The sequence below is a fragment of the Phoxinus phoxinus genome (genome assembly GCF_949152265.1).
Source record: "Phoxinus phoxinus genome assembly, chromosome: 10".
Taxonomy (NCBI): Eukaryota; Metazoa; Chordata; class Actinopteri; order Cypriniformes; family Leuciscidae; genus Phoxinus; species Phoxinus phoxinus.
This window is the reverse complement of record NC_136885.1, coordinates 34,620,417-34,643,722: the sequence shown is the minus strand read 5'-3', so window position 1 is coordinate 34,643,722 and position 23,306 is coordinate 34,620,417. Positions and strand designations below refer to the sequence as shown.

At 37.5% G+C, this 23,306-nt stretch overlaps 2 protein-coding genes across 8 annotated transcripts in view; one reads left to right on the top strand and one right to left on the bottom strand.

Moving 5' to 3' along the window:
* Positions 1-23,306, bottom strand: part of znf385d (zinc finger protein 385D) — a 221,756-nt gene that overhangs the window by 173,205 nt on the left and 25,245 nt on the right. The gene's annotated exons all lie outside the window — the stretch shown is intronic.
* ube2e2 (ubiquitin-conjugating enzyme E2E 2) overlaps positions 1-23,306 on the top strand; it is a 46,702-nt gene that overhangs the window by 3,842 nt on the left and 19,554 nt on the right. The window contains exons 2-3 of the mRNA XM_079626326.1: positions 315-497; positions 9,298-9,348. Coding sequence (XP_079482452.1) covers positions 322-497; positions 9,298-9,348 — 227 coding nt within the window. The 5' untranslated portion in view covers positions 315-321. The remainder of the gene's footprint in view (positions 1-314; positions 498-9,297; positions 9,349-23,306) is intronic.

Sequence of the window (23,306 nt, the reverse complement as noted above, 5' to 3'; positions counted from 1 at the left end):
ATCCTTTAAATGGAATGTGATCCGTTTTCATGAATGATTTACACAGAAATTGCATTTCCGTTTTTGGGGGATTTTATTAAGATGTGCTTTTTATTAATTACAGCTCAATATTCAGACCTAAAATTAGTTTTACAGAGTAAAAAACCCTCTCATTAAGAGTTAATCCGATTGCCTTCTACTACTCCAGTGTGGAATCGCTGTATTATTATTCAGCACAGCTGGAATTAAGACAACTATTGACTTCATACCCCAGTGACTTCACCCGGCGCTCTGCTAATGTAATCGTGTGTGTGTGAATCCTGCTGTTTGTCCAGGGCCAAGATGTCTAGTGAGGTGCAGAGACCAGATGACAGCCCCAGCACCAGCGGAGGGAGTTCAGATATCGAGCAGCGGGAGACGGCACCTCCTCAGCAGGAGCGAGATCTGGTCGTGCCCAAGAAGAAGGAGACCAAGATCTCCAGTAAAACTGCAGCCAAACTCTCCACCAGTGCCAAGAGGTAACCGACCAGTCTGGTGTTTTGCTTCAGGACCTGTGCCCGGTTGCATAAAGCACCTTAAGTTTTTCCCTTAAGTATGACACTTAAGGGGCGATTTCCCCTTACCTAAGTGAATAACTTAAGGGTGTTGCATATAATCTCTTAAACGATTCTCTTAGGTAAGGGAAACATTTAAGTGTTTCACGACAGCGATCCTGGATTCACGTTATAAAAGTCTGTTGTTGCCATAGATACGCAAAACACTAACACAAGCGGGAAAGAGCCGCCGCAACCCGGTGAACCACTCTGCTGACAGACGATTTATGAACGTGGAAAACATCTCCCACTATCGTCTGAAAACTCCCAGTTGCAAAAAAACGCAGTGCTATAAGCAGTTCTAACACCGCAGGTGAAGAGTGGTTGCGATCTGTGACACGGTCAAGGTCGCCGTCTAGTTTGTTAGTGATGTCAAATATTGCGCGTCGATCAAAACGGTATTCATGCAACAATAAGGTTCTCCCTATCCCTAAACATTCTTCTTGGCACATAATTATCTTCAGCTGGTTCCATAAATTCAGCCATGTCGTCTTATTTTTTGTCCGCGTTACTCTTAAGGTTACGATTTCCAAACCTTAATTTATACTTAAGGAAATGACCGTTAAGGGGTTTTATGCAACACTTAACGCTTTTTAAGGGATCACTTAAGTGAAAAAACAGCATTTAAGGGAAATTCTAAGTGTTTATGACGTTTCACTTAAAAAAACAGTTAAGTAACACTTAAGGGTATTTTTCTGCAACACCCTTAGGTTTAAGGGAAACATAAGGGCGAACTTAAGGGAAAATTTCACTTAAGGTGCTTTATGCAACCGGGCACTGGATTGTATTAGTTAGGACCAAGCGGGAACCTTACAGTGTTTTTCTTGAATGTGAGAATTCAAGTATTTCACACTGGTCACATCACTCCATCACATCACATCACTCCACATCACTGGTCACATCACTCCAAAAAATGCTGGGTTGTTTCAACCCAATTTTGGGTCAAATATGGACAAACCCAAATGTTGGGTTAAAAATGTAATTAAAATTTAACCCAACGGCTGTGTTTGTCCATATTTGACCCAAAATTGGGTTGAAACAACCCAGCATTTTTTATGTGCGATCTAGAGATAGACCGATTACAATTTTCTAGGCCGATTACGATTTCATTTTTTCTAACCACTTTACAGCACACACAAATATTTATTCTCTCTATATGTTTTTTTTTTTATAAAACACCATATACTTTTCCCAAACTGAATAATTTAAACAAGTTTAAATTGGTACATTTTCTACATATATTTTTGGGTCTTCATTTTCTTTTCTGAGATAGCCTCCAGTTCTTGTTAAAACACACTAGACATGCAAATTCTGTGCATTTTGGGCACTTTTTGTGTGAAATCATATTTATTTTGTCCCATCAGAAGTGTGCTTTCATTTTAATTGACCCTTCACAGGGAGCTTGATTGACAGGTGATCTGACCAATCATACTTCGCCATCCGCCATTTTGTCCGACAGAGCAGTCAGGAGAGTTAGTAGATTAACATGGGAGGATTTGAGCTTGAGAAGCGGAGTGTATTGACGTCTTTCCGCGGTTAAAACAACATTCCTTCTGATGTTCATTCATGTTTATTTGATGCTATAAATGAACTAGAAGGAAGAGATGATCGGTTCACGAGTGGCTTTAACTGAGGCGACACAGCGATCTAACACATTAAAGAGCCACAAAACGGTATTTATTGTTTAAATTTCTTTTAAAAAATTACCAAATTTGAAAGGTGAGACTTTGTTTAATATGTTTAATATCAAAAGTAACCGAAAAGTAAGCTGGTCTGTGTCTGTCAGTGTGTTGTCAGTGTCTCTCTCTCTGCTCCACGATGTGTTTTTCACTGCGTGAGAACATGGTGTGTGTGTGAGAGCGGCGTAGCTTGTCGGGCATAGCGACAGTAACTAAAGGGGGCGGGTCTTTGCGAACGGTCAATTGAGCGTGCGCAGCGCAGCAAAAACAAGGTTTCCTACATGTGCGGTCCATGTTCACGTGTGATGCTGATGTTGTGCGATATTAATGATACGCCGCCCGAATGCATAAAATCGGCATATGTCAGACTGACCGGCCGATCACGTGAAAATCGGCCAATTCCGGTCACCAGCCGATCAATCGGTGCATCTCTAGATTTTATTAGTTAGGACCAAGCGGCAGCCTTACGGTCCTTTTCTTGAATGTGAGAATTCAAGTATGTCACACTGGTCACGTGTCCTGCGACCCAAATCCAAATGTTAGTTTATGACCTTTTTTTCCCATGAATAACACGTAAAAAAACGTCATTAGACAATAACTGACCATCATTAACGAACAAATAAATCGCTTTAATCTTTTTAAATGGATAAAATTAGACGAATTATTCTACGGTTTGTTTTTAAAGAGTCTTTACTGCGAGCTTTCATGTTAGCGGTTGCCAGACGCCAAGATTTTAACTTTTCTGTTAATGATACATTTTCAGCCCGGTGCTTTACTTAATATCTGGCAACCATGAGTGTGATCTGAAAACAGTCTTGCTTGTATTCAAGATAAATCTTCACCACTGTCTGTCCCTTACATGTGTTTTGTTAAACTAATGACATCGCCATCCGCTACGACACGACCGCTTTCACATGACATAAACTGTTGTTGAGAAGGCCGATGAAAAGCTTGAGTTCCAGTCAAAAATGTACAGGTCACAGTGTAAACGTGTGTGTGTGTGTGTGATTCCCAAATCTACAGACGCAAATAGACAAAGTGCAGTAAAATAAAGACCTACATGTGTATTTTGGACTTTTTTTCACCACAAGTCTGAAAGAAGACATGTTATTGAAGACAAATAGCCCAAAATCTCAAAATGGATCAGTGAAAAAAATAAAACGATGTTTTTGCCGGCCGTGTCTCGCCTTAAAGCCCATGTTGCAGGTTAACCACCACTGTCGATTAATGGGTACATAAATCACTCAAGATATGTCATTTTTAAAATGGTCTTAAATACCAGTTTTTTTACGTTTTTGGTATTAACGTTTTTTTTTTACGCAATTCGGTGATGACGTCACGTTGGGGAGAAGTGGAGGAAAGGTAGCCTGATGGCCGTCAAAGCCATGAAATGCATGGTCCGAGGAGGATGAGTGGAGAGTTGGTGAAGTGTCCTGGTGAGTTGCTATCATTTAGCAACGCAGCAATGAGATAACGACACATTTTTTTTTTTTACTGTCATTGCCGCTGTAAGATAGTACCTACTTTTTCGTATTATTTTCCGTTTTGTGATACCCAACAACATAAAATACAATGGATAACAGTTTAAATGTTCATTACCAACAAGCAAATTGCACAAATTCGTTGAAAAATGAAACCTGGAACACGGCCTTTAAGTTGATAAGCTTATTTATTTCTCTAACCCTAACTATGCATGATTACATGGTTAGTCTTCCCTGAGATAAAAGACCTCGACCCACCACCAGGTTGAGATGCATCGCTCTGTATTATAAGAAAATTCTCTTTTGCAGACGCGCAAACCTCTCAATGTCGACGCTTTCAACTCGCAAACATAATAACATGTTTGGATGCTTTTACACCAGAGGGATGTCTTCACTCGTTTGCGGTTCACTTCTTCTATTGTTCTGTGAACGTGTGTAGAGCCTCTGAAGGCCCGACTGCAGTACGACGGCATTATGCAATCAGTTGAGCAAAGCTTTGCTGGGACTCTGTGCTTTTTATAACCGCGACTGCAGAGTCCTCTTGCTTCTGCTGTGGAGAGCATATCAAGATCCAAACATTCCCATTTGGACTGCGGATGTGTGTGTTTTTTTTTGTCGTCGTCTTGATGTTACACGATCCAGGAAGCCTCGGGGTTCAGACGTCAACATCAAAGGTGTTTGTTCATGAAAGCGGTGTTAATTTTGAGGCCCAAAACATCAAAACCATTAGCTTGTGCGGAGATGAGGATCGAATCAGATTGTAGTTCACCCAAAAATGAGTTTTTTTAAAAAGAATATTTATGCAATTATAGATGCTCACTATTAATTCTGAGGGGAGAAAATTATAATGCAACTATAAAACTCAAATAAATAGTATGCAATTACAATATAATAAAAAACTAATAATTATAATATAGTGCGTGTGTGTGTGATTCCCAAGCAGTGTGTGTGTGTGTGTAATTCCCAAGCAGTGTGTGTGTGTGTAATTCCCAAGCAGTGTGTGTGTGTGTAATTCCCAAGCCGTGTGTGTGTGTGTAATTCCCAAGCCGTGTGTGTGTGTGTAATTCCCAAGCCGTGTGTGTGTGTGTGTGTGTGTGTGTGTAATTCCCAAGCCGTGTGTGTGTAATTCCCAAGCCTCGTGTGTGTGTGTGTGTAGTTCCCAAGCCGTGTGTGTGTAGTTCCCAAGCCTTGTGTGTGTGTAATTCCCAAGCCGTGTGTGTGTGTGTAATTCCCAAGCCGTGTGTGTGTAATTCCCAAGCCTCGTGTGTGTGTGTGTGTAATTCCCAAGCCTTGTGTGTGTGTGTGTGTGTAATTCCCAAGCCGTGTGTGTGTGTAATTCCCAAGCCTTGTGTGTGTGTAATTCCCAAGCCTTGTGTGTGTGTGTGTAATTCCCAAGCCTTGTGTGTGTGTGTGTAATTCCCAAGCCTTGTGTGTGTGTGTGTAATTCCCAAGCCTTGTGTGTGTGTAATTCCCAAGCCGTGTGTGTGTGTGTGTGTGTGTAATTCCCAAGCCGTGTGTGTGTGTAATTCCCAAGCCGTGTGTGTGTGTAATTCCCAAGCCGTGTGTGTGTGTAATTCCCAAGCCGTGTGTGTGTGTAATTCCCAAGCCGTGTGTGTGTGTGTGTGTAATTCCCAAGCCGTGTGTGTGTGTGTGTAATTCCCAAGCCGTGTGTGTGTATGTGTGTGTGTAATTCCCAAGCTGTGTGTGTGTGTGTAATTCCCAAGCCGTGTGTATGTAAAATTCCCAAGCCTTGTGTGTGTGTGTAATTCCCAAGCCTCGTGTGTGTGTGTAATTCCCAAGCCTTGTTTTAAACAGTAGGTGTACTACAGTTATGTATTGACATTTATTTATGCACAGCAGTTACTTTTTGTCTGGTGTCATAAATCACTTTATCGTCTGAACAACTTACTCTTATTGCTTCTTTTCAATGATATAGTGCGGCTTAAACACCCACAAACAGCAGCCCACTACTCACGGTTGATGTGTTGATGATGTATGGTTTCCTGTCGAAGGAAACGTGCGTTTAAGTCACAGTCTGTGTGTGTGTGTGTGTGTGTGTGTGTGTGTGTGTGTGTGTGTGTGTGTGTGTGTGTGTGTGTGTGTGTGTGTGTGTGTGTGTGTGTGTGTGTGTGTGTGTGTGTGTGTGTGTGTGTGTGTGTGTGTGTGTGTGTGTGTGTGTGTGTGTGTGTGTGTGTGTGTGTGTGTGTGTGTGTGTGTGTGTGTGTGTGTGTGTGTGTGTGTGTGTGTGTGTGTGTGTGTGTGTGTGTGTGTGTGTGTGTGTGTGTCATGTTTTATTGAATTGAGAAAAAACCCGCTTGATTTCACACGCCTTGGCTCGCTCTGACCTCGGAGATAACAACATGCATGTATCGCTCGCAGAAAATGACTTGAAGTGCGGTGACATAAATGTGCATTTTAAAAATTGTGAAATTTATTTTTATTTACTTGCTGAAGAGCTCACGGAGAAACTGCTTTTAAATGCACCCCTTATATTGGCCACAGCCATTACATATTTAAAACAGTAATATCCTAAACTAATCTTGACAAACTATATCTCATTTGAAAGCTTACAATCTCTAGTTTACATATTTAGTGACTGATTTTCAAAATTAATGACAGAGGAGCCGTAATTTATCAATTTGCAACAAGAATATGTTCATACTCCTAAGGCGTGTTCAGACCTTTATTTTGAAATAGTGACGAACATGAAAAATCATGAAAGAATGGTAGAAACCTCAGTTTGTTTTCATGCCAAGAGTTCAAAAGATAGCATCCATTCAATTCTTTTAGACAAAAAGGTCTGAAAATGTTTTAAATATAAAGAAAAATAATAATAGATTCAGCATTAGTGATGTGTCAGCGAGCTATAATGCACATACGTGATCTTTCTGTGTTTCTTAGAGGCTGAATTCATTTCAAAATCTGTCAAACTTCCAATACTACTTCTGAATAGGATGTCTACTTCATAAATTGTATGACAATTTTAAAAATAATGGTTCAGACTCAAACAACATATGGAAATGTAATCACCCTTATATGGGCAGTAATGTCAACTAGTGGAGAAGTGTGGTACTGCGCCCGAACTAAATCTCACTGAACGCTCATTTCAAGAGATATCAACCTAACATTTGAAACACAACATGTTCAGATTTTTGGCTTTACTTTTTTTTTTTTTTGCATTTTTAGAGTCTTGTTTTGAAAATGTATATTTTATATAAAATATGAATAAATTTTTTTTTAATATTGTACATTTTCATAAACTCAAACTTCTATAACTTTTTTTCTGTTTAACTTTCTTAATTTATTTCACTTCTACAAAAATCTGCCAATCTTACATCTATATTCCAAAGCATTCTTGAATTACAACCATTTAAATTCGGAATGTGCATTTTCATGTCTATTAAAAAAAAGGGGGCGCTGCTTTAGGGCCTGTTCACATATCGCGTCTAAAAACACGTAGAAAACGCTAGGCGCGCCGCGTTCTCCTTTTTCCAAAGCACTAGGGCGGTTGTGCTCCGGAGGCGTCTGTCGTTGCTAAGCAACCATCAGCTGCGCTCTCCGTTACAGCAAGGATAAATAATGAGAGCTTGACAAGTCATAAAGTTAAGGAAATCCCTGGACCGCAATGATGAGCTGCTCCTCCATTTTTTCTGCGGAGGTTGCAACGTAAACCGAAAAGGTGAGGGAGCTGATTGGTTGGTTCTTGTCACGTGACCAACGGTGCGGTGCGCTTGCGGCGTTGATATGTTTTTATCTCGATGCGGCGTGGACGGGCTTGGAAAAAACGAGTGCGTCGCACCACGAACGCGTCGCTTCCAATATGAGCACACATACCGCGCGCCTACATTTGAAATAACGAACTTGAGCACGCAAAAGACGCGATATGTGAACAGGCCCTAAGGGGTTAAAAAAAATGCCTTAAAGAAAATCTAAATTCTGGTTTAACCTGAGTGCATTTTTGACAGAAGACATGTAATGTATGAGTTCAGTTCTATGGAGTTTCCTTTGTGTCTTTATTATTCAATCAAACATACTGAGTTTGAGAGTAAAACGAATTATTTTGTAATTTAAAAAATTGCATGTTACAAGTTCGCTCGCTCGCTCTTCAGACACTGCGCGGCAGCAGCAGGAAAACGTAGTGGGCGTGGTCAACCTGTCACTTCGATCCAGGGTGACCAATAGAAAAGGGCCTTCCATCCTGGTTGGTAGAGACCGCCCACTGAGACACAGCTTTATTCGCAAGCAAAACTTTTCAATTTGCATGCAAAACTTTTCAACTCGCAAGCAAAAGATTTAGACCTGCAAAAAAGACCACAGAAAGGAGAGCAAAATTTGTGCATTTGTGATGAAAAGTGTTCGAAATGAACAAAGAAAAATAAAGGTTTTCAAAGATTTGCATGCACTGCAAATACTTTTGTTATCAACTTCTTTATGTTTGAGCCTTAAGAAGACTTTTTTGCAATCTTTTAATTTTTTTAATTACAAAATAATTTGTTTTACTCTCAAACTCAGTATGTTTGATTGAATAATAAAGACACAAAGGAAACTCCATACAGTTCATACACATTAGAATGATTACCGTAGTAACACTTTACAATACGGTTCATTGGTCAACATTAGTTATAAAACAGTTAGTTCCAATCCTTGATTCTGATTTTATTCACGATGAAACACGGCTATGACCGCTTCACCCAACGGTTCTGTGTATCACTACACAACACCCCTAGCAACCGCTCTTAGCAACGCAAGCGCATGTTTGATCTCATCGATATTGTGAGAGATCCAGTAAGCGAGTGTACCTGCATTTCCTTCAGGTCAGTCCTATATATTCATAATAATAATAAAAAAAATCCGTTTGAATATCCGCTGCAATATCTTGTCTTTTTAACAGTTAAGGGGTTTCCCCGAGCCCATAGTCATCTGTCAGTCGCGTCTTCCTTCTCCGTGATCACAAATTTGAGTCCTTTCAATGTAAAAGTCTTCTCTACTGACTGACTCGCTCATAAACACAGTCTTTGTCTCCATCTATTGGCGAAATAATGTATGTAACTTCAGTTGCTGTTTGCGATCAGGGACTATTTTTTCCAGCGGAAGGAAGACTTTTAGTGATTTTACTTCATGTAAGTTGCATATATACATATTTTTCGGCTTTAATAGTTGTATTGTGTGGTAACCGTTTTATAAAAGCAATAAGGTACTCGAGGCAAGTGCTGTATCGTGAATAAGTCACTTATTTACTTTATTTGTGTATTTACTAACATTAACAAAGATTAATAAGCACTGTAATGTACTGCTCATTGTTAGTTAATAAAAAATCGGTTAGTTTACGGTGCATAACTAATGTTAACATACAACCTTTAATTTTAATAACGCATTAGTAAATGTTGAAATTTTATATTAACTAAGATAAAAAATTGATTATTTTATGTAAATGCGGGAGTGGATTTGATTGTGAAATGTGGTTGTCGCTCTTGTAAATAAACCGTGTACAGAATAAAAGGAAGGAGTCGAGTTTTATGGCCTTCTGATCTCTGTTGAATAAATAAATGGTTTCTTGTGTTGCAGGATTCAGAAGGAGCTCGCAGAAATCACACTTGACCCTCCGCCGAACTGCAGGTAAGCGTGTGTTGTTTCTAAAACGGGCTGCTCTTTGTGTGTGTGAGAGAGAGAGAGATAATGGGCGAGAGAGGATAATGGTTATTGTGTGTTGATGAGGCTGTCAGGCTCGCGGCGAGAAGAGTGACTGGGACTCCCTGGGGGCCGCCGAGGAAAAGCCAGACCTTAATAAAGCACATCACTGGAACTGACTTTGTCATTCATTGCCCTCATGTTTGTAATATCAAGAGAATAATTACCCACTAGCCCTTGCGTTCAGAGACTACATTTCAGAGCGATCCTGAAAAGCGTCACGTGAGAGATTTGGATGATTCCTTTGTATTACCCGGATCTATTTAGGTTAAGATCTCGCTGGGCATTTTGTGTGACTTCAAGGCGTTGATGAAGGTGGTTTTAGTTGCGGTTATGTTTTGGCCAATATCTAGAGAGCATCATGACATTAGGTCTAAATAATAACATTTTATGAAATAAAATACGATTTAGTTATTTATAATTGATTTTTGTTGCTGTAATGCTGGTGGTTTTGCTGCTGATGTTACTTTTTAACTTTTTTTTTTTTAAATGTTTAAAAAAAAACATTTATTTTCTAAACAGCAGGTTTACTAGTTATATGACTCAAAAAAAATTAATATCGTGCAAAAGTTCAGTAATTCAACTTAAAAGGTGAAACCAATATATTATATAGACTCATTACATGCAAAGTGAGATATTTCAGGCCTTTATTTGTTATAATTGTGATGATTATGGCTTACAGCTTATGAAAACCTTTTCACAATATTTGGAGTTTTCATAAGCTGTAAGCCATAATCATCACAATTATAACAAATAAAGGCCTGAAATATCTCACTTTGCATGTAATGAGTCTATATAATATATTAGTTTCACCTTTTAAGTTGAATTACTGAAATAAATGAACTTTTGCACCATATTCTAATTCTTGTACATCCACAGGCAGATATACTTTGGCCGGTGTCATAAAATAATTATTTATTATCTGAACGATTTGTAATATTTACTCAATTTGGCAAAAATAAATTATGGGAAAGCAATGTATATATCCGTAAACAGATTTATTTTCTAGCGATTTCTTTCCCAGTTTTAGTAAAAAAGTAAAAAAAAATTGGGCTGTGAAACGATTAATCGCATCCTAAATAAAAGTTTGTGTTTACATAATATGTGTGTGTGTACTGTGTATAATTATATTGTATATATAAATACAAACACATGCATGTATATATTTAAGAAAAAATTTGTATTTATATATAAAATATTTCTATTTATATATAATATAAAAATATATTTGCAGTATATAAATGCAAATATTTCTCAAATATATACATGCATGTGTGTGTATTTATATATACAAAATAATTATACACAATACACACATATATTATGTAAACACAAACTTTTATTTTGGATGCGATTAATCGTTTTTTACAGCTCTAAAAAAAAAAGTAAGTCCTGATCACTTAGAAATGTTAACCGTTCATGTGTGGAGGAGCGTCAATCCAAAATGCTTTATTTCTATTTAGATAAAGACGTTGTTGTTGGATAAAGATAATATCAGTGCTTTCAGAATAAATTGATGTCTGTAACTGGAGATCACTGATAAACTGTCATATCTAGAGTTGGCGCGTATATAGCTTGAAGCAAAAACAGTAAAATCTTTACTTCCAGGAATTATCGTGACAGTGAGGGATGTTCTTATGGATTATATCATGGTCTCTTTTATTTATTTTTTTATCCTGTAACTTCATTCACACCTGAAGAAACATGTCCCTTCTGCCAGACGAGTGATGCACCAGATGCCAATGTTATAATAATAAATCATTTCTACTTTGTAAGCTGTTGTTCACTATACATACAAGCGAGGATTGAGCCGTTTTTGTCAGAGTGCTTTCTATTCAACTCTTCCCGTATCAATAAGAGCGTCTCCAAATTGATATTGAGTTTACGCCGGCTCCAAAGGAAAGCTGTAGGTGTTCTCTCGATATTTGTGCGCAGGTTTTTGTGCCTGTGAGCTGAACCGACAGTAATAGGATTTCGTCAACAAAGGGAACCACAGGCGCCGTTCGAGACTGAATGCTGAGGTCCGGGAGTAAATACTGTAACACTTTTTTTTCTTTTTTTCGGGCTGATATTGCGAGTTGTAAGGCGTACTGGAACCAGCTGCAGTTTTACAGCGAGTGAATGACGGCGTCAGTCTCGAGAACCAGCAGGCCGGCTAAATTCAGTCTGCGTGAGGTAATTGTGGTCAGGCGGCAGGACATAACTGTGTTGGTAACAGACTTCTCAATGTTAGACAGCTTGTTATGGCTAGCCGTTATCATGAAGTGTGTTAAACGTGGAACTCAAAGTTAATTTATTTCAGTAATTCAACTTAAAAAGGTGAAACTAATATATTATATAGACTCATTACATGCAAAGTAAGATATTTCAAGCATTTATTTGTTATAATTTTGATGATTATGGCTTACAGATTATGAATCCCCAAATTCAAAATTAGAATATTGTGAAAAGGTTTTCATAAGCTGTAAGCCATAATCATCAAAATTATAACAAATAAATGCTTGAAATATCTCACTTTGCGTGTAATGAGTCTATATAATATATTAGTTTCACCTTTTAAAGTTGAATTACTGGAATAAATTTAACGTTTGTTTGTTTGTTTGTTTAATATTTGTAGAAGGTCTCCAAAACAAAATTGGGAACCTGTTAAAATGGCAATCAATATGTTTTCTTTTAAATTAGCTTTTTTTTTTTTTTATCAGGCTCCAATGTTTAGGTTCAGTAATTTTCACTTTAATGCCAATGAAAACGTTATTAGTCAAATATTGAAATGCCTTTTAAAAAAATTTATTCACTTAGTCAATTCATTTGTATTTGACACATTTTTTTGTCTTATGCTGCAAACCTAGCGAAGTCTATGCGTCATCCAAACACATCCAAGTCCAACAAGACAGTAAATAATTGCAAAATCACTAAAGATAATACTGGTCTACAACATGAGCCGCGTTTCCACCGAAATTACCCGGAACAATTTGTCCCAGGAACTTTTTTTGCCCCAGACCGGTTGCTTTCTGCGTTTACACCGCGGTCTAAAGTACCGGGAAGATTATAAACTGCACGCAAGTTCGCAACTGCTCCTCCCAGTCTGCGACGGACAGTAATCAGTTTTGAGCGCCACATTTATAATAAGGAGGAGATTCAAACTGTGCTGCAGTTGTTTGTGATGTATTGGTTTACTAACGAGGTAATTAACAAAACGGCAGAAAAGAGACTAGCACTGATACTAAAGCGTGTTCAGAAAGCTCAAAGCTAATGCTGTATAAAATTAGACGATGCGGACATTGACCGTGAGACGGCTGGGACGAACGCGCAGAAAATTTCCTGTTACACAAATACGCTTAATAAAGCCTGAACCTCGTCGTCGGTCCGGCTGTTTTTTTTTTTTATTATTATATTCCATATTTGCAGACAGACTCTCACTGCATGAAGCCACGAACCACAATAGATTTTTTAAAATGGCGGTTAAAATAGAATGCTGCGTGGAGTCATCCAATCAAAATGCGGCGTGAACACAACCAATCAGCATGTTCAGCGCACAAGTCCCGCCCCCGAAAGTTCCTGAACTTTGAAAAAGTACTACCTCGCCAGCAGGGACTTTCGGAGGGGGAAATATTTACCCGGAACTTCATTTAGACCCTGATTCCTGCGGTGTAAACACACCGAGTACCAGCCCACAGTTCCTAGTTCCTGGGGAAAGTTCCCGCGGTGGAAACGCGGCTATGGAGTAACATCAGTGAATGTCACTCACAAACATTAGTAGGCTACCAGTAGTGGTTACGCCCACTAGCGTCCTAATCGCCAGCGACCTGCAGTGACAAAGTCGCTTGTAGTGTGAACGCGCCTTACATGGAAAAGACGCCTTTTATCGCGTGTCGCGGCGCGTGTAGGACACTGCTTTTACATCTGAACTCTTCACATATATCTCATTTATCATTTACAATTTTTTTTTCATACTACTTGCACTTCATGTTTCTGCGCTGTGCCATTCTCTGTAAGTTGCTTGCCTCAGCATCTGATGGGAATGTCACCTCTCCTTCCCGGGAATGAATCTGCTGTTGATTAGCATTACGGTCCTGAGGGAATCCGCGCTAGTCATTTTTCACCCTCTGACCATTAACTGCAGCAGGGATGATATGCATATTCATGAGGGCAGAGCGGCCTCCGAGAAATCATCTTGATCATCTGTGTCCATCTTAGACCCGAGACTCTGATAAAGGCTCTTACACTGAATTGAAGAGTTTGGTTCTCCTAATAACCAGACAAAAGGCTTGATTGGTGTTTCTTTAGCTGCACTTTTGGTCCTGCAGACGTTTGACTTTAAACGCACTTTTTTTTACATTTTAACAATGTAACAAATTTGCATAATGCCAGTCTAGGGTCTTCATTGGCTGCCGGTGAACAGCTTCTGCTTTGCTCCGCCCTCAAACTCTGTTGTTGTTGTTGTTGTATCTAAAGGTCCTTGCACAATAAGTCCGAAATTTTCACATGCGTTTTTTCGTATCCATCATTCAGTGGCTCTGAATTGTCGCAGAAAATCGAACCCGTTCCAAATTTTTTTATGACGGACGAAAGTTTCGGAGGCGTGATTGACAGAACGTGAGGTCGTATTTATTTTTAAAGCTACACTGTGTAGGATTTTCTCCCATCTAGTGGTGAAGTTGTATATGACTACCAACTGAATATTACTTTCTAGCCCCTCCCGCTCCGAGGGCATTTTAACTCGTACGGTGGCCGTATTATTTCAAATCTGCCGGCAGTCGCGAGTAATCTCCGCTCGCATTCGTCACGGCGCCACTGAGTGTAAAAACGTGAAAGGCGAAGCTTGAATTTTCAGGGATGTCCCTCTTTGGCTAATGTATTTTCAAGATGGAGGCACAACATGGCTTCCGCCATTCGAGCGGCTCACCCATATGTATTATAAATGCCAGATTCTACACTTACGAGAATACTTGATTAGTTGGTAGATGTAATTATAGATTAATGAGCACATATAATTCTTGAAAGAAGAAAAGTGTTTTTTTTGCTAAAAATCTACTTAAAAAATTACACAGTGTAGCTTTAACGTGCAAAAATTTCAGACGCAAATTTCGGACTCGGTGTGCAAGGTCCTTAAGACTGGAAGAGTTTGGTTCGTGTTGATCATGTCGAGAAGACGCACTGGAATTGATACAGAAAAAAAACAACACCATCGTTACGGTTCATATCAAGCGCTGAGGAAGATTCGCAGCTGAAAATAATCCATATATGGGCGTTTGGTTTCAGACATGTGGTGTAAGCGGTCGACCAATCACAACAGACTGTGCCGTCTGACCAATCAGAGCAGAGCAGGCTCTCGGGAAGGAGGAGTTTAGAGAAACTGAATCTTTGAACAAACCATTTTCAGACTTTGAGAAATAAGGTGGTGTGCAATGTATATTATGAGAAAATTAAAGTGTTTTTTGACCTTTTCATGCAAGTCTATTGATTGAAAAGTCTAGAATTTTGGGCATAAAATGTTCAACACATTTGCCTTGCTTATAGGCTAATTTCAGTGCTTGCATTTTAAAATATTATCACTTTTTGAATAATTTGCTTTATTTGTTGATGTTAATATTTAAAAAATTTTAATTAACAATAAATAATTGTATTATTAGGTTACACTTTATTTTAAGGTGTCATTGTTACAGTGTAATTATATATTTAAGTGCTGAGTAATATTAATGAACTACATGTACTTACTATAGGGTTAGGGTAGGATTAGGGTTTGGTTGAGGGTTAGTTGCATGTAATTATGCATCATTTACTGTTATTACCATGGTACACTGCAGAAAATGCTTTTCTTACTTAGTATGTTTGTCTTGTTTCCAGACCAAATATCAAACATTTCTTAATTCAAGATGCATTTATTAGATGAGTAAAATTACATAAGATATTATGTCTTGGTTTCTGGGGAAATAAATAAAAATTAAGTGGGTTTTTGCTTAAAATAAGCAAAATGATCTGCCACTGGGGTCAGAAAAATAATCTTGTTTCTGTTTGAATTAAGAGAATTTTTCTCACCTCATTGGCAGATAATTTAGCTTTTTTTTTTTTTTTAACAAAAATTCACTTAATTTTTATTAATTCCCCTGGAAACAGGACATACTATCTTATGTAATTTTACTCATCTAGTAAATGCATCTTGATTTAAGAATTTTTAGATATTTGGACTGGAAACAAGACAAACATACTAAGTAAGAAAAGCATTTTTTGCAGTATAAGTACATGTAACAAGGACACTGTAAAATAGTGTTGTTATTATATTTCTTCTCTTTGCAAGGGACATTGATCATGATTTGTTTATTAGCTGTTGTGGAATTAAATGGTAAAGCAATAAAAGCCTCGAGTCAGAAGCATTTGTTGAAAAGTAGCAAAAAAAATAAAGGCATGGAAAAAATTCCCAAGACAATTTTAGTCTGATCCAGAAACAAAATGTGTTTTCAATAAAAATCAAGCGTAAAGGTTCCTGTAGTTGAAGAAACACACCCTGATATGAATTAGTCATGAAGAGTTTTCAGACGGCTGCATCCATGTTGGCAGGCCCTGATTTTATGCCCCGTGTGGAAAGACTTGTTTGATCTGGAGTCGGTTTCAATACTTCAGTCTTGAAAGCAGGAAATGTTTGGCATATCCTGCTGTTCTGCTTTCTCTGGGATCATGTTTTAACACGCGAACAAACAGGAAGGAGGGATTTGTCTCTGTGATCGTCAGAGCGGCGGCGGCATTCAGTGCGTGACACTTAAGATATCACATTAGCTACCTGTTTATTTAAGTGTTATCCAAACACCAGGTGTTTATTTAACACACTGCAGACTCCAGCTATCACAGCTGAGGTCTTATAATACAGTCGTCTCCGGATAAAAATGATTTTGTGGTGAAGTAAATACTACAGGAAAAAAAAACAATGTAATTTACATGAAAAAGTTAGTTCAGGTAAGAATAAATAAATAAAAAGGTAATATTAGTACTCCATTCAAGCGTGTAGAAATGAAAGCGTACTATAAATATCAAGTAAAATTACTCAACTTTTCTGATACTGGTGTTCCCATCATGCACTGGGCCTTGAATAATTAATTAGGTTGATTTTTCACTGTTTTCCAGCTGTATTTACACTGTTGTATCATTGCTTTTGTTGTTAGTAAATTGCCATTTTGTTTTCTACTCAAAATGACACATTCAAACACTAAAACAATCCATCAGATGTTACCGTCATTGTATTATCTACCAAGTATTGTATTGACTTGTAACTCTTTATATCTAGAATAACTAATTACTTAGATGTTTCTAAGTAAAGCATATACTTTAAAAGTGTGGTATAATTCAATGTTATATTGTTCAAATGAAATGTATTGCAAAGGAAACTTCAACTAAATAGATATTACTTAACCTTTTACTATAGCCAAGTTAAAATTACTTATTTTCTTTGTTACTTTCACTTAACTTAGTTAAGTTGAGTTTACTTAACCCTTAAAGACCTAGAACATTTTTGGAGCACCTGACTCGCCTGTCCTTTTCTTTGTTTTTCTAACTCCATCTCAGCATCAAGTGCCATACATCATTTTGAACAGGAGAAACCTGACGTTTCCATCTAGCTCATTTAAATTCCCAATTTTACATTCATTTTATCTTGGAAAGCATGAATTTACCAGATTTAAGAAAAACGGTAGCACATTTTTAGTGTTTTTTTTTTTTTTTTTTTTTTTTTTACTCAACTCAAACAAATCCTTTTGGTTTGGATTTCTTAATTTAGAAAGTTTTACTTGGATATTCTAGATATCCAGATGACATTTTGACTACATCCCTAAGCAAGTTAAAGCCATTTATTACAACATTATTATAGGTGATTTTCAGTGAAAAGCTGGTGTGTTTTTCAATTTACTGACAATGTAGATGTGTCCAAAAAAGTTCAGGAAGTAAAATAAATAGAAAACATTGTAATAGAATACTGAAGCAAAAAAAAAAAAATATATATATATATAAACCAATCTGGGCATGAGGATGGGACTAAGCATCAACAATCATTCCTGTTTGGCTCAGAGAAACAAACTGCATGGGTTTCTATAATGAATCAATGCTGATCAAAACCTGATGACGCAAGGTTTTGAATGTCCAAAAAGCCTCTGAATGTCCAAACGCGATTAACGTTACCACATAAAAGCTGCAAATCTCCTCTTTGCGGGACTTTTTAAAGCATACAGATTTGATTAACGGTTCAAAAGTTATTAAACATTTAAGAACAATAGTTATTTTTAGCCGCCGGCAGCTGTATAGGTCTTTAAGGGTTAATTCCATATGCGAAATTTACTTAATAAATATGCGTGCAAAAACTTGCCAAAGAAAAATTAAGTAAATTATACTTATTGTATTTTTCAGTATTTTCTAGATTAAGTTTTTGTACAGTAAGTGGATTACAGCTGCATATTAATGTCGTTTCAATTGCTAATAATATAATTATGCTTGGTTTAGCTGGTTCGTCCCTCTCAGATTTAAAGCATTCTAGAGTTTCTTTTCTATGAAAGCAGTTTAGTTTCAGTTTTCTCGTCTCAAAAGCGGAAGGATGATGAATTCAGTTTACCTCACATTCTTACATTTCAAAGGGTTTTAATTCAGGGAGAATTAGAGGCAATTTGCTCCTCGTAATGCTCAACGGCTGCATGCATTTTATGCTTCAGAAGTAGTATCACTCATGCAAAGCCTGTTTATTATTATAATTATCCATGATGCATTATTCATAGACCGCCTTGGGCGAGCATATGAGCCGACTGTTCGCTGGGCTTCAGGGCGATTTGATTTCGATATGTAGCATAACTCCTTAAAAAAAATTCAAAGTTGAATATTGACCCCCCGTAGCATTTCTAATAGATTTGCGTGGAAAATCAGATTACATGAACAGTCGAAGCACTGAAAAGATTCTATAATGGAACTTTTGTGAATGAGAATTCCGTATCCAGGCAGAATAAACCGTTTGAACTGACATGGAGAATTCTATTGTGTCGTCTGAAAATACCCCTTGTAATAGGATATTCATTGGGCAAATATTTCCCTCTAAAGCGCTCGCTTCGGCACTAATTGCTTGCGTATTTGTATGCGGGATGAGCTATTGGATGGTGTCATTAAAAGAAGCCGTATCACCAGAGAACGCAAAGACCGACTCGACTCAGCCGTAATTGGTACCGGGGTATTTCACGGTCAGAGGAAGGGAAGATTGCTTCATTAAGTTCCTGTTCTGATAACCACCACAGCACTGCATAATAGACCATATTAACTGAATGAATACACAATTACAGAAGAGTGCTGCAGAGAAATGCTGAACTAAAGCAGATAATGTCTCTTTGGATAGAGATGCTGATTATATACATGGGAAAAACTATTTAAAGGGAATAGAAATGTGATCATTTACTTGCTCTTTTATGCTGATCCAACGCTGTATGGTTTTTTTCTTTTCTTTTCTTTTTTTCCCCCTGAAATTCCCCCCCCCCAGGAATATCCAGGCTGTTCTTTTCTATATGTGATAAGTTACAATCTGACATTTTTATAGTAGGAAGTCCAACTACAACAACTATATTTCAGGCTTTGTGTGAAGAATGCACAAAAGATGCACCAAAAATTTCAGCTGCTTAATGTTTCTGTGTATATTTTAGGTTTTAGGTTTTGTCCGTTAAACGTGTTATTAACGGCATATTTTTTTTTTTTTTATAGCGAGATTAACGCCTAGCAAACTTTGTAGTTTTTTTCACATGCTTTTGCAACAACTAGTTACAACGCCACACCGGATCTAGCTAGACCAGAAACAAAACAACAGGCACGCCGCCCACACACACTTGCTTGGGCTTGCGATGCGAACCGGCCAAAGACTGGACGAGAGCGCAGCGCCGAGCCGCGTCTAGGACAACTCGCATCGCACATCGGACGCGCACTTTCTCAGTTTATGGCCAGAAAAAAAACGTTGAATGGCGCCGCCGGTGTGTGTACACTCAGAGAATAATGTGTTCGAATTTTAAATACGAGGCGCTGCGCTTCTCGTCCGGTGTGCGACCCCCTTTAACGTTACGTTTTGAGTGGATGAATGATGAGCGCGAGATGCCGAAATGGATGCCAATAAGATCCTGAAACGAAAGTTTACTTTTAAAAAGTTGCCAAATGGTTCAATAGTCAAGACCAAAGTGATCTGTGTGTTGTGCCGTTGTGAACTGAGCTGTCATCGTCCAGTCTGAAATACCACTCGATGGTCAAGCACACACACACACACACACACACACACACACACACACACACACACACACACACACACACTGATGAGTTTCTACGCCCACTCGTCAATATCAGTAACGTTACCTCGTCAGTATTTCTTTCACACTTTTATTGATGGACAGTGTTACATTGTGTGAGAGATTATTTGCTCCAAGTGAGAATGTTAGTGTGAAATTGAACACAGTATATGTTGTTTTCAATAAAAAACATTTGCACAAAGCAAGCCGATCCACTTTTCCATGTTGATAAGAGCATTAAAATGAGAAAAAATAATGGGACAAAAAGAAATCAAGAGACATTTAGAATAGATAAAAATGTGCGATTAATCGCGAGTTAACTATGACATTAATGCGATTTAAATATTTTAATCGTTTGACAGCCCTAGTTTTTATATATATGAAATTCAAGATATAAGGGCAAAAATACCTATATCTCGTATTTATATCATATAGTTAAGCAATATCGCATGAGTAACGAGTGCAAACGTTCATTTATTTCAGTAACTCAACTTAAAAGGTGAAACTAATATATTAGACTCATTACATGCAAAGTGAGATTTTTCAAGCCTTTATTTGTTTTAATTTTGATGATTATGGCTTACAAAGATCTTGCGTTTACAGTTGGTAAGATGTCAAAGTCCCCTTGTGGTGAAAATCAAGCGGTCTATGTAGTGTTTTTAATCTGCTTTAAGACAAACCATGTGTAAGTTCATAAGCGGACAGCATTGCTGAGTATTTTCTGCTTAAAACTGCAGTGAACCAAAGACAGTCTCAAAAGCACGGTTTGAAATCGCTGGTGTTTCTGACGTCACACACTACCTTGTAACCAATCAGATTTTAAGGCATGAAAATTTTTTTTTTCGCCTAAATATGTCATTTTGCTGATCAAAGATGAGTTTTTAGGGATAAAATGATTTACTACGGGGACTTAAATGTATATTTCTGGATACTGAGTGAATAAAAAACTGCAAAAATGGCACTTTGGATGCCATCTCGTGTCTCTCAAACGTCAGTGGTGCCGAATCTTATTTGAGAGCTAACTTAAATTTCAGTCTGTTCCTCACACAGTGATCGAGTCATACGGACTACATCTATAGTGCCTTTTTTTATTTAAAGTCTCCATTCACTTTCATTCTGTGGTTGACTGTGATATTCCTCAAAACCGTTTGTTTTCCTAGTAAATCACATCATCATATTACAGCCTCTCAGGTGTACACTAAACCGCATAGTTCATCTTTATTGACTACTGTCTTACCGTGAACGATGGGTCATAATTGAATGCCTAAATTCGTCACTGATTAAACATGTCAGAAGTGTAGCGTTGAAATCTGCTCTTTTTATACTTGATTATCTCTGTGCCTGGAGCTTCTGTTAAACTCCCGCTCTGACCTTCTGGCTGAATGTGTGTTAGCTAATTAGTTTTGCACATTGACAGATCGCACAACCTTGCCTGCAGCCCACACATTAATAATCACACATTATTTCACATTGCATCGCGTTTTCTTTTAGCAGTAATTGCATGCTCCGTAAAGCAGAGGTACAAAAGCAAATAGAGGACAACCCATGTTGTTTTGTGGGAGCAAATAATTAAACCGTAAGATACGGCGTTTTTTGTTTTGTTTGTTTTTTACATTTTTACTCTCATTTTCCTTATTTAAACAATTCTGATTGTATATTTAATTTAGTTAATCATGAAAGCTCACATGTTTGGCCAGTAAACACACACAAAATATAGATTATTCAAGCTTGTACATCCAAAGTGGAAATCATGTCGTTTAACTTGAAGGTGATGTGCATTTTTAAAATTAAAAAAATGTATGTAAAATCCAAGTTTAAAAAAATGCTGAGACGACTATAACTATTTGTAGGTTGAATAAACACTGTGGTTAATAAATCCTGCACAATTATCTCAAGATAAAATTTCATAATTGCACTTAAGTCTATTATGTGGTTTGTTTTCTGCCATTTAAAATGAAATTATCCTGATATTAGGATAAAAGCATGGCTAACATTAACATATGTATTTAAAAAATGCCTTGCATTCATGTTTTTTATTTTGAATCATTGATTCAGTGTTTGAAATTGATTCATTTTGCGCATGAAGTTTGATCCATGAACTATTCTATGTTGAATCAAATCAAAATATTTATTTCTAAAGCTACTTTTTGTAATGTTTATTTGACGCTTCTCTCATTTAACACAATAATGACTTTAAATTATAATTTGGGGGTCATTTCTCAGCCAAATTTGACGTGATTAATCTGCGATTTAATTAATTTCCACATTTAATTAATTAGATTATTATTATTTTTTTATCAATCGCTTGATAAAACTAATATATGTATAAAATTGCAGCTGATGATCAAATAACAGAAACTTTGACAGGTATGTTAAATTATATCCATGAATCTATCAACTCTAAAATAGAAACTTAACCCAAAAATAAAAACATTGTCATCTACTTTTGTTTGTACTCTTCAAAATATCATAATTTGTGTCATACAGGTTTAAAACATGATGACAGGATTTTACGATCCCTTTAATGGCCAAATAAAAACCCCATTAAAATAATTTTGCAATGTTTAATCTTATTTTGCCAGCAAATTCATCTCCGATACAGCGGCCAGCCCTCGACTCGCCCACAGCGCAGAGCGGCTACGCTAGTCGAGTGTGTTTTCATGTTCTTCAAATGGATCTGTGATTTGTGAGTAACACTAGACCATTAGCCGTGAGCGTGAGCATCAAACTTTGAAGAGCTTTTAGTCGACTGCTTGTACAGTTAGTCACGAGGAGATGTTGTGCGGGTTCAGACAGAAGTAGGTTGTGGTTTTCTTCCTCTCTGATACAAGTTTGACTCATGCTTTTTGTTATAATTTTGATGATTATGGCTTACAGCTTATGAAAACACCCAAATTCAAAATTAGAATATTGTGAAAAGGTGTTCATAAGCTGAAAGCCATAATCATCAAAATTATAACCAATAAAGGCTTGAAATATCTCACTTTGCATGTAATGAGTCTATCTATATAATATATTAGTTTCACCTTTTAAGTTGAATTACTGAAATAAATGAACTTTCGACTTTCACCTGTATTTTATTGAACTGTCCCGAGTAGAATACAAATAGAATGCGCTTTTATGAAGTTATTTCACTTAAAGACTTATTTAGTAAGATTATGCCTGAAAAGGTTTTGAATTTATCATATGTTAATAATAATTAAAAAATATAGCTGCAAGCAGCGATTACGGGCCCAAGCCGGTGGCACCGCCACCCTGGTGCCTTTAGTTACACTAAAGGCACCGGGCTGGCGCTGCCACCGGCTTGGGCCCTCCATCGCTGCTTGCAGCTATATTTATTTATATATATATATATATATATATATATATATATATATATATATATATATAAAAAGCCGCCACCCCGTTGCCTTTCGGGTTCCTGTTCACGACGGGCAATAACGTAACCCCGCTTTGACTGTCGAGAAGAAGTCTGCTTTAGAGCTTGTATCAGTGTGAGTCTTTCTGCTCCCCTCCAAACACACACAGAAAGGGGGGGGGGCTGTCTGTGTGTGTGCCCTCTCTCCCTCCCCTCCCGCCCACTCCACACACACACACACA